General features: G+C 33.4%; 1 protein-coding gene across 1 annotated transcript in view; it reads left to right on the plus strand.

Moving 5' to 3' along the window:
* LOC139480960 (endothelin-converting enzyme 1-like) overlaps nucleotides 1–13,062 on the plus strand; it is a 20,326-nt gene continuing 7,264 nt past the window's right edge. Inside the window, exons 1-7 of the mRNA XM_071263952.1 lie at nucleotides 1–755; nucleotides 2,190–2,249; nucleotides 9,561–9,701; nucleotides 10,348–10,437; nucleotides 10,781–10,917; nucleotides 11,539–11,761; nucleotides 12,142–12,240. Coding sequence (XP_071120053.1) covers nucleotides 72–755; nucleotides 2,190–2,249; nucleotides 9,561–9,701; nucleotides 10,348–10,437; nucleotides 10,781–10,917; nucleotides 11,539–11,761; nucleotides 12,142–12,240 — 1,434 coding nt within the window. The 5' untranslated portion in view covers nucleotides 1–71. The remainder of the gene's footprint in view (nucleotides 756–2,189; nucleotides 2,250–9,560; nucleotides 9,702–10,347; nucleotides 10,438–10,780; nucleotides 10,918–11,538; nucleotides 11,762–12,141; nucleotides 12,241–13,062) is intronic.

Below are 13,062 nucleotides of genomic sequence, written 5' to 3' on the forward strand. Positions count from 1 at the left end.
TTGTATTTTGGTATTCATTTGGCATCCAGCTGAGCATTTAGAACTTGTTTTTTTTTTCGTTTCTCTCCAAAATGACGGAGGAGTATAAACAGTTTGACTCGGCAAAGACTGATAAAATACCTATTGTTCCTGGACTTGTAAAACATATTTCTGGATTGAAGTTCACAGAACTTATTTCAATTATTGTAATTTTTGTTGTTTCGCTTGTCTGTGTTGTATTTGTGATACTCTTCACTACAGGGAAACCTACTGTTGTTGTAGAGGAAAATGTCTGCGTAACAGCGGCGTGTTTGAAAAGCGCTTCTTATGTCGTTGGAAACATGAATAAATCTGTTGACCCATGTAAAAACTTTTACAAATACGCTTGTGGTGGTTTTACTAACAATAACCGTCTGGATTCGGAAACGTATTCTAAAACAGTATATTCAAAATTGTATTACGAAAATGAAGAAAAGTTGAAAAATATTTTGGAGTCTCCTGTTGTCAATGGCAACGACCATTCTGCTGAAAGGAAACTTAAAGACATGTTTGCTTCTTGTACGAACTCTTATTTGAAGGAAAGGGCCAAGGGATATCCTTTCCTGAACAAAATTCTACCAAATACAGGAGGTTGGTATGTTTTAGGAACATGGAACAGTTCGACATGGAACATGCAGAATGCTTTAGAAAAGGTCCATATGGACTACTGGACTAATGCCTTATTTACGTTTAGAGTGGCTACTGACTGGAATGACTGGAAGAAAAGGGTCATCGAGGTATGTATTCATGTTAATGTGTATCAGGATTTTGAATTATAGTTTAATAATGCGTTTGCTTTATAATTGCTACAGCGTGAGTTTTGTAGTATCGATGTTCTTTACTTTTAATATTAGAAAGCCCACCAAGTACAAGAAGAATACATGTATCACAAGAAAGACTTTTGTTGTACTAGATAACCGTGGGGCCCAGCTTAATATTTCTGCGGGAAACGCTTAACACATAAAAAAGAATTCTTTAAAAGGAATATAGGTATTATGATAAATGTTTAGTTTTCTAAAAAAAAAATTAAAAAAAAAAATCACAAAATGAAGTTACTGACATTTTTGGAGTATCTGATAAAGGTTTCTTTTAAGTTATCGGTCTGATCTAGCTGTAGGACGTAGGATAGCCAAGTATATGAGGTTTGAATCCGAATTGTAGCAGAAAAAGTGTACACGATACGGTTTTTGTCATTAACCCGATCAATTCTAAAATATTATACAAACCATACCTTAATTCTTGTGCTACTTTTAGTGAAAATCGGGGTAGAAAATTTAGATATCTATTTGATTTAAATGTCAGGCATATCTACCATACTTTTTATTTATTTCAAAAGATAATCACTAGCGGGTTGTGTCGTATACCCTTATTTAATAGTATGATTGATCACTCCAAGATTTACTAGCGCTACTATCTAACGACACACTCTTCATTCCATGCATACTTTTCATACTGTATTTTAAATCAATATGAATAAGAATATGAAGTATGACTCCCAATAAGACTACTCTCCATTCAAGTCTCAATGTATAAAAAGTTAGCAATTATAGGTCAAAGTATGGCCTTTAATACGGAAACATGGCTAACAGAACAGAAAGCTTTCAATGGTCCCAAAAAGACTCAGTGTAAAACAATTCAAACAGGCAAACCAACGGTCTAATATATGTAAAAACGAGAAACGATAAACACCTATGACCCACAACAACTGAACAACAGACTCGTGAAGAAATATGCTTAACACAAATAATTATTTAAACGACAAAAGCATAGTTATAGCAGAAATTATAATGTTGAAGTTCAAAATGTCCTTCTTAGAAGAAAAAAAAATATGGTAAGATCTAAGTTTATTTGAAGCAAACATTTTCAAAAGTAAAGATCAGGTTAGAAACTAAGGTCCCAACTCCGTAGTTTACCTTTGATTAAGTTGGATCTTCTTTAAGGTCCCCTTTTATGATCATAAATCTACTAGCGTTTCTAAATACTTTATAAAATGTTTAGGTTTATTTATAACGTGTTGGTTTCATTTGTTCTGTTCTAAATATGCAGCCTTTTAACTTCCGTCCCTTGTATACGGATTTTAAAGACTATTGTAGAGTCGCAAATCGTTTTTAACTGAATTTTGAATAGTGTATATATGCATATGTTTAAATGTCGCATTTTTTCTCCTACAGATAGATTATTCTGGTATGACCATGTATTGGTGGTATTACCTTCACACAGAAGATGAGAAGGTATGACTATTTTAATTAAGTTATAAAAACCTTTACTTTATATGGTCATTTTGTCGTTTTGATGAGAAAGTTCCGAATACGAAACATCAACATGTAGTAATTCTAATTCTGCCGTCTACATCCTTTATTTAAACTTTTTGAGGTCTTAAATCAAAGATTTTATAACAACTTTTATTATAATTTTCGAATCGAGTCGACAAATGGAAAAAAGTTTCTCACTTGAATTAAAATGTTTTCCTTTTTATTTGAACTTAAGTGAAAGTTAAAAGCCTAATAGAGTACAAAGTGAAAGAGCACCGAGTACCCACCATTCCGAAAGGATTTACCAAATACGTCTATAGTGATCCTGGGGTAGAAAATCTAGATATATTAGTCCTCATGTTTATTCATCTAGCTTTAAACAACTCGAATAAAGTAGTTGAATCTTTAAAGAAGATGTGCCATTTTTAGTTTAAACAGACTTATTGATGAAAAATTACAAGATAAACATTACAATGTTACATAAAGTTCAAATATGGGATTCGGAAACAAGTTTGGAAAAACTTTTATAAATCCATCTCCCTAACCATCTGAACCATTTTTGATCCCTTACCAAAATTTCTTAAACAACTTACAGTTATTAGACCGAAATAAGTCAAGGAAATGGAGTCTTATTAATAAGTGGATATAATCAATTAAAGGTCACCGCAAGGCTTTTAACAAAGGTAATAACCCATTCCATAAAGTCGGTAGTAACATGCCTAACAACAAAAGAACAAACTGTAAAAGTCAGTTTCTTCGTGACGTTTGGATAAGTAAAAACTTTTCCTACTGTGCAGTTACATCACTGTCCCAAGTTAGTGTAGAACAAGGCGCTCACAAACATGTTAAATCCTTCACATTATTTGTATAGATGTCCTTAAGTAAGGAGTATTGTTGCAGTGTTTCATAAATCTTTTTTTTTAATTATTATACTTTTTTTAAATTGTTTCACATTTTGTCCCGTTTATTCCTAATCCCTAATTCGGTTGGATTGCTCAAGATTGATTGATTGGAATTAAAAGAGGGAAGAAAGATACCAAAGGGGCAGTCAAACTCATAAATCTAAAACAAACTGACAACGCCATGGCTAAAAATGAAAAAAGGCAAACAGAAAAACAATAGTACACATGACACAACATAGAAAACTAAAGAATAAACAACACGAACCCCACCAAAAACTAGGGGTGATCTCAGGTGCTCCGGAAGGGTAAGCAGATCCTGCTCCACATGTGGCACCCGTCGTGTTGCTTATGTGATTACAAATCCGGTAAATAGTCTTATTCGGTAGGTCACATTCATGAAAGGGAAGGGGATTGTAGTTACGACGTAAGGAACATATCCGATATCATTTGTGAAACGGTTATTCCATAACGGTCAACCAACTCGTGATGGCGTCCGTAAAATTTACGAAGGGATGATTTCAACTTCACCATTTGGAACTCTTGGTTTAATAGCTTCCTTGTGAGCAATAACCCTCTATCAAGAAAATCATGATAGGAAATGCAAGCACGGGAATATCGTATCAATTGGGAGATATATACCCCGTATGCAGGTACTGCTGGAATGTTGCTACTTAGAAATGGAAAGTTCACAATTGGAAAGCTGAAATCGTCTCTTTTGTCGTAAAGTTTTGTTTTCAATCGACCCTCATTGTCAATTTCTAGATGTAAGTCAAGATATGAAGCCGACTTAACTGTATCTGTAGTATCCTTTATCTCTAGTTCGATGGGATAGATGCGTTCCACATAGTCACCAAATTTTGAATTGTTTAGTGAAAGAACATCATATATATAGCGGAAAGTAGAGTTAAATGATATTGCTAACTTCTTATCTTTCTTCCTAAGAAGTTCCTGCATGAAGTCAGCCTCATAATAATAAAGAAACAAGTCGGCAAGTAGAGGGGCACAGTTTGTTCCCATTGGGATGCCGACAGTCTGTTGAAAAACACGTCCTCCGAACGTTACAAATATGTTGTCAATCAAGAAATCAAGCACCTTGATTATATCGGTTTCAGAGAATTTTTTGTTTGAATCAGAGTGATTCTTTACAAAGTATGATTTATCCCTCCCTAAGACAAGATACTTGTATCTACGTTGGCCATTCTATTTTATGAAGCAAAGTAATACCAACTCTTTCAATTTGTCTTTTAGTTTGGAATGTGGAATACTTGTGTACAGAGTTGAAAAGTCAAATGTTTTAATAACAAGATGAAAGAGAGTTAGATTGTATGTACTCTAAAAGATCTTTGGAATTTTTAAGTATCCACATCTGATTCACGCCACCTCTAGAATAGGCAGTTTCACAATAACTTTGAAGCCCGTCTTTGATTGCTGATAAAATAGATGTTAATAATTTAGAAAGAGGTTTCGTGGAGCACTTGGAAGACCCAGCAATATACCGTTGTTTGTAAGGACACTTATGTAGTTTAGGTATCCAATACAGTGATGGAAGATCCAGTTCTTCATCTTTGGTTGAAATACCAAAGGAACAAAGAACAGACCTATGATTATCCAGGATTTCCTCTTTGGTAAGTGTCGTGAGGGTATATGTTGAGTTTCCAAGTGAATTGTCTATTATACCTAATTCGTTTATCAAGCAATTAATGTAGTGACTTTTACAGACAAAAACGATGTTATTTGGGGCTTTGTCTTAACTTTCGGTAGGTCAGTTAAGATTAGAGTCGTATTCACCTGTTCAGTGTATGTAATATGCGAATCCTGAAATGCCGTTTTCACTGTATCAGTGATGAATTTCTTATGTAGAATTAGGAGATAACTGTATTGTATTTTAAGCTCCGACGGCACTAATTGGGGATTTGATATTCGCAAATTAAGTTTACTGGCGACGCGTTAGCGGAGACAGTAAACGGGTATTTGCGACCATCAAATCCAAAATTGATGCCGTCGGAGCTTAAAATACAATATTGTTCTCTCCATTCTAATAAAACTGACATAAAACAACGTTGAAACATGTATTTAAAATTTGTCATATGCTGTCTGCGCTTGCGCGTACGTCCCATAGCATCAATTGTCAATTGGTGCCATGTAAGGAAGTGACGTTATCCAATCGAAATGAACGTTACAAAAGTTGATGCATTAGAATGCTAAATAAACAGACGACAAATTGATGATTTTTCAATAAAATAAAAAATAATATACAATATGTATAGTTTTTATAAATTCATGATAAATGTATTTGATGCGGACGGGTTTTAATCGTGCCTACGGCAATCCAGTTGTAAAATTGATACACAAATAGATAAATATTAAGAATAGTTCACGAACAGAGCGTGCAAGAGATTTAAAAGAAGCAGTAAAGTTTCATTTAAGAATTGAATGCTCTTTTTTGTAAATTTATTGGGGTGTAAAAGCGTTGACTGAAGTACATTTTGTATGAAGCGCGGAAGCGCTTCATACTTAAAATGTGCGCACGGTCAACGCTTTTACAACCCTATAAAGTTACAAAAAAAAGCATTCAATACTTATAATTACATTTTTACCTATAGGATCATGAAAACACGCCTTTTATCAAGTTTTTATTTCATTTACCTGTGCACTTTATTGTGGGACCTCGTGTCATCATGAATGAGAAGTTTTAATGAGTGATACAACTGCTTAAGGAATAACACATGATGTATCGTTAGCCAATCAGAATAACGTATAGTAATGAAACATACATCTAATGTAATTATTTGTAGAAACATGCACTTTTTAACATGACTGATAGTGTAGTATAACTTAAAACAGTTTTTTTTTGTTCAGCTTGTTGATACTGAATCGAATACAACAATGTCGTATTTGTGATGCGATTCATGTTAACTGTTGAATAATGATACTAGACTTTCATTTTCACTGTAGAGCGATTCATTACTGTTGTATATGCGATGCATTTTCACAGAATACTATCAATTGATTGTCAACATATAAAGTCGTAATCTAGGCGACTCTCTAACAAAATTTATGAAGTCAGAAGGATTGATTATATATGCATACTTAGTGAAAGTGTGAGGTATATCAATAAATTCCGTAAATATTGCATTTATTGCTAATACTGTCAATCCTATTTTGTCTGATAATTTGTTCAGACCAAGATATACATGTAGAATTAAATACATCACTACATACAAATATCTTTGTCAGCTATGTAAATCCACGTCACCGAAAAAGAAGTTTTCGATGTCGGTCTAAATGATTAATATACAGCACATATATACTTATAAAACGTCATTAGAGCTATTTGCCTAATGCTTGTAGTTTAATGGTGTAGTTGGCTTGCTTGCTTTGTTTGTAGTATTGTTTGTTTATAGACTGTAATTAAGATTGAGCAATCATTTATACTTAGAAAGCAAGGCAGCCAACCAAACCGTTTAACTAAAAGCATTGTGAAAATAGCTCAAATGGATGCATCATAGATAACAAAGAGAAGTCGCAAAACGATCTTCATTTCATGATTAAACAATTGCTTTATATATTTGAGGCTTGCGTGGCTGGATAATTGATTTTTATTATGCCTGGCATTCTATATACTTCTTATACAGTAAAGAAAGTTCGAGCAACAATCGAGTCACCTTGATATATATGTTTGAATTTCTAATGAATCGTTGTTACAAAAAAGCAAAATCGTAATTGTAAGAATACAAGGATATATTTTTTATATACAGTTTATTGTTACATGTTTAAATGGTTCTAAACCACGGAGTATAACAGCCGTACAATTGATTCCGGACGTTAATCGGTGCTTTGCAAAGCAATATTGGTAGATAGACCGTCCTAATAGTTTCAACAAATATAAAAAACAAAGAAGATGTGGTATGGTTGTTAATGAGACAACTCTCCACAAGAGACCATATGACACAAAAATTAACAACTATAGGTCACCATACGGCCTTCAACAATGAGCAAATCCCATACCGCATATTTAGCTATAAAAGGCCCCGAAATGACAAATGTAAAACAATTCAAACGAGAAAACTAATGGCCTAAACTATGTACAAAAAATAAACGAAAAACAAATAGAATGAAATTCAAAACAGTGTGGCTGTGGCCATTGATTGACACATTAAATTCATCCATTGACTGGGACAATTTACATGAACGTTTGTCTGTAACGACCACTGTTCACGACGTACCTACGATAGACATTTAAACTGTGGGGTCACCAAGGTTTCTTAACGCCTTTTATTATAAAATAATTCGAAAAATTAATCAGAAATAACCTTTATGTTTTGATTTATATAATTGATATAAATCAAAACATCGTGTTATTTCTGATTAATTTTTTCGAATTACTTTATTAAGGTGTTGAGAACCTTTGGTGACCCCATAGTTTAAGTGTCTTTAAAAAGTACACAGTGAGCAATGGTCGTAACATACAAACGTTCACCTAAATTGTCCCAGTCAATTGTTGAATTTAATGTGTCAATCAATGGCCACAGCCACACTGTTTTGAATTTCATTCTATGTAACACATCAACAAACGACAACCACTGAATTACAGGCTCCTGACTTAGAAAAGGCACATATATACAGAATGTGGCGGGTATAATATTGTTAGCGGGATCCCAACCATCTCCATAACCTGGGACAGTGGTGTAACAGTACAAAATAAGAACGAACTATAAAAATCAGTTGAAAAAGGCTTAACTCGTCTGGCGTACTAAATTATAATCCTAATACCTTTGATAACTATTTACACCACTGGGTCGATGCCACTGCTGGTGGACGTTTCATCCCCGAGGGTATCACCAGTCCAGTAGTCAACACTTCGGTGTTGACAGGTGTTGACATGAATATCAATAATGTGGTCATTTTTTTTTAAATTTCCTGTTTACAAAACTTTAAATTTTTCGAAAAAAGTAAGGATTTTCTTATCCCAGGTACAGATTAACTTAGCCCTATTTGGCACAACTTTTTGGAATTTTAAAACCTCAATGCTCTTCAACGTTGTACTTGTTTGGCTTTATAAATATTTTGATATGACAGATAGATAGATAGATAGATGCTTTATTTCCATAAAATTGGCTCACAAGGAGCATACTATAATATCATTATAACATTATTCTTTTACAAATATAATAAACAATACAGTATAGTACATAGTTAACAAATAAGAAACAACAGTTTTCGTGTATTATAATAAATTCAGGAGTATATATAAAACCTTCGTCTCAGGCACACCTCTAGAAAGTAACAAAAAAGAAAACTGTGAGTAGGCTAAATATATCTAGCTGAACTGCAGGAGGCACCAATGGACGGTGCTATATGGCATGGTGGGTGAATATTAAAATGTGTATCGGGACATTAACCTGGTGCAGAGGAGTCAAAACTATTTAAAGTGACACAACTGCAAGAGGCATCAAGGGACAATGCTAATTGACATGCCAAAGTGCACATATTACGAAAAAGATAAAATATTACCAGTTTAATCAAAAATATCACAAACAGAAAGGTAATAGAACTTATACGATGTGTCCTGTACCCCACCATGCCAACCTTGTGCATAGGGCAGAAAGCATATCTTTCAAGTTATATTTTGTCTTCATCAACTAACTCACAGACAGATATCAAGCTATCAAGATTTTCTACATTAAGAAGCCATATCAATTTTTGGCTAGGAATCAAATGCGTAAAGTTTGGGCATAGTGAGTTAATAGTGGAATTGAAAATCTACGACAAGCTTGCATTGTAAATATCATCAATATTAAAGTCATTTTAAGACTATTTTCAGTTGTTGCGTGTCGAATTATCATATGAAACAATAATAAAAATTCATCGCACCTCCAAAAATTCCACATCAGAAATGATTGCACTCACAGTGATAATTCATCCCATCTATAGTTTAAATGAATCGCATCCAGTTTACAATATTATGGATTAAGCTGCTTTAATTAAACTTTACTGTACTTTAATCTTGTTATTATACATTAGTAAGTTGTATTATAATTAAATTGTGTTAAGACATACATTCAAATAAATTATTTCGTATGTTCAAAAAGTAAACAAACGCAGTTTTGCCGGTCATCCTTATTCTACAATAGACATACTCGCATACGACAGTGAAAATGAACAAACAGGATTCGCACTTTATATACACTGCTGCTGTGATACAATAGATAGACTACTTAGACATTCGTCTAACTGTTGGAAGCCATACGAGATCTCTTGTGGATAGTTGTGTCATTGGCAACCATATTTCCTTATTTCTATATTCAATAAAGAAATTATTTGTTTTCACGGAAATTTAATTTTTATGCCAATAGTACATTTCTTTTATTTTGTTATGCCTTTTTAGTATACTCAAGATTTGAAGAAGTTCATGAGAACGGTTGGAACATTGTTAGTAAGAGATTCTAATATGACAATAGAAAATTCCACTCAGAAGATTGAAACATTTGTTAACGATGCATATGGTATGGAACTCAAACTTGCAAATGTAAGTACATAAAAGAAATAATGTTGTTGCAAACATCGCAGTATGTTCATGCTGCTTTAATTAATATGCTAATTTGCCCTGTACTAACGGATGTATTATGAAATGTGTTTCGTTTTTTGAGTGATTGTTATATCCTTCTTCCCCATAAACCAAAGTGCGGGTTCATAGTATGCATACACTTTTTAATCTCTATAATAAAAAAAAAAAAGGATATGGGGTATCCATGATCCATGACTCAAAATCAGTATAAACACAGCAAAAACACAAAATGCAAAGGAACAGCGCTTTTATTGCTGTTCTACATCTCAGTCACAGTGAGGCCTTCAATCAAGAGCAAGTTTTATTTCACTGTAAGATTAAGACGCCTCAGCATCGGTTGTACGGGTTTATGTTTTATTTTTTTGCAAAACTTACGATCACGCCAAACTGTGAATTAAAGATAAAGGGCGTAGAGATATATCTGGTATAGATAACAAACATGTGCAGCTTGCTGTTTGGTCCAAATAAAGACTCCGTGTTGAAGGCCGTACTATGACCTATTAATGGTTTTCTTTTACAAGTTGTTACTTCGATGGAGAGTTGTCTTATTGGCACTCATACGTCATCTTCATATAACTATTCATTGTCGTTTTGTTATTTATTTTAGTTGACTGCTTACACCTATCCCACATATGATCCTCATGCTGATGAAAAAAGAATTTCTTTACGAGATTTTACAACACAGACGGGAAACGTCGTAAGTTAAGATTAGTATAGGTAGCAATTTTTTATAAGTAGGCATGAGTAATTTATGACAGTTAACATTTTATATGGACACATTTGTAGAATTACTTGTCCTAATATACGGTTTCAATTGTGCAACAGGGTAATTGAGTTTGTTCTCAGTGTCGTTTTTGGCATCATGCATTTTGATTTTCAATGCTAAGAGGAAAATTAATGCAGTTCTCTTGTGTCATCATCATAATCACATCACTAGAAAATATATGTACATGTTAAACTTCTATCTACATCTTTTTTCCCTACCCAAGCAACTTAGTAACATTCTTGTTTTTCTGAAAGCAAAACCCAATCATTTGTAGATTGACTTCACTTCCCTGTTAACCAACATGTTTAGAGAAGCTGGTGTGAATGCTAACACAAAAGTTATCATCATGGAGGATGATTGGTTAAGACAGATGGTTGAAATGGTGAAAAACTTAGGCCCTGATAAAAATCGGTACATACTTAACTTTTTTTGTAATTCAATATAAACTCGTGCTTTTCTACTAGCAATATAGTTATCTTTAGATATTTCAATCGAGATTTTGTAGATTTTGAGATTAATTCTTAAACGAATATGAAGAAGTTTGTTTGTGAGTAATAAGTCTTTTCTTCATAAACCATATTGAAAAATGTACACTATTTAATGTAACCAGTAACTAGAATATAGAAATAGGTGAAACCGATTAAGTACTGTTTTTCGTCAAAGTAATGTGTGCAAATTAATCGCAAATTTTCTGAATGTGTCAAAGAAACAACACACAGAACACAACAAAAGGCCACCAAAATTCAGAGGATATTCAACACAGCCTGAAATTCGAATATACATCTTTAAATATAGTGAATACGTGGTCTGTTACAAGGACAACCTCGGACAGCTAGATGTTGATCGTGTTATAAAACTGAGAATGGAAATGGGGAATATGTCAAAGAAACAACAACCCGACCAAAGAGCAGAAAACAGCCGTATATCTTTTTCACATGATCTTTTTGTTTCCCTTTTATAATCTTAAAGTTTTATGTAAACTTACAAAAGAGCTTTCAACGGACACTAATGGTTACTTTCTTTACATCAAAGGATGCTGAACAACTACTTTACATGGAGGATGGCATATCGCTATGCGCAACAGTTGTCTTGGGAGTATGTCCATGCTAACCGGGAATTTTATGTAGATAGATATGGTATCCCACAATTCCTTGGCACGTGGTATTATTGTTTTTACAACATGGATAGAAATATGGGAGATGCTCTTAGTTCACTTTACGTTAAGGATCATTTTGCGGATAGAAACAAACAAAAGGTAACATATAGATCTTCAAGTGTTTTGGTTCTTGTACATTTTTGACTTTGATTTGGAAAATGAATATCGTTGTCTGGTAAGAACTGAAATTGAATAATCTTGCTGCTTTAAAGAGAGGATTCAAATTACTAGTGTGCAACCCAAAGTTCAAGATATACTTGTGTACAACAAGTGAGAAAATATATATACATACATAGCAACAGATGAAAATATATATGCAACCAGCAAACATTCCGCCTGCACCCTCAGCAGATATATAATTGTCCCATTTATATGCATATCCATTATTATGCGATACAGATCTTGAAATTTATTGACATATTTTTTTTTAAATTTATGTATCATTGGTTCAACTATACCTCTTTTTTATGTTCCAATAGGTTCACGAAATATTGGACTATGTTAAAAAAGCACTGTCAGACGGTATTGTACAGAATGTGTTTATGGATCGTGCTACTAAAGACTTGGCAAAAGAGAAGGTATTCTATAATATTTTGTTCACCTCGGAAATGCCATGTACATGTGGTACTATTAGATACCTTGGTTAAGCATGCATATGTCTGAAGGTAGTTCAAAGATATCAATTGTATACAACCATATAACTATATGTGCAGATTATTCTAGAAAACAACAATACTAGTATATCATATGATTTATGCATCTTAGCCCGTAATTTATGGTTGCTCTCCATTCTTATTTTTTTTAATTCAATTTCAAAGATCAGTTATAAGATGCAAGGTTAATATCCATGTTATTCTGAACTGCATTTCTTGAACCTTTTGTTATAATATTGCAACCGAATGTCTATCAAATGTAGGGTTTTGAATCAAGAACAGAGACGCAAAGAGTGACTGGGGTAAAGACATATGGTCATCCAAATGTCATTAAAACCCTAGTATAAGTGGGGTTACGGGTTTTTTCTGTACGAGATGTTTAAATTCGCAACCATGGCAGACCAGAATGGGGACATTAAATTTGATATCTATAATCGAGTGTATGCCCTGTTTCTAAACATTAAGACCATTTGCTACAACTATTATTTTACACCAGTAATTAAAACCTTCTTTCATTTATGGGTAGACTTTACGTAGATATATTCAGCCGTATAAGAAAAGCAAAATGAGAATGTTAAATTTGATGTATGCCTTTTTGTGCTACTTTTTTACATTTGTTGTTTATGTAGTGATATTAAGATGATAACACAATATTGACTGTTGTACCCCTATTTTTGACATTTTTACTCTTTGAGTATGTTTGTTTTGTTCATGCATCGTTGACAATGTAATGGAATTTGATGCGAC

This window comes from Mytilus edulis, chromosome 7, assembly GCF_963676685.1.
Source record: "Mytilus edulis chromosome 7, xbMytEdul2.2, whole genome shotgun sequence".
Lineage (NCBI taxonomy): Eukaryota > Metazoa > Mollusca > Bivalvia > Mytilida > Mytilidae > Mytilus > Mytilus edulis.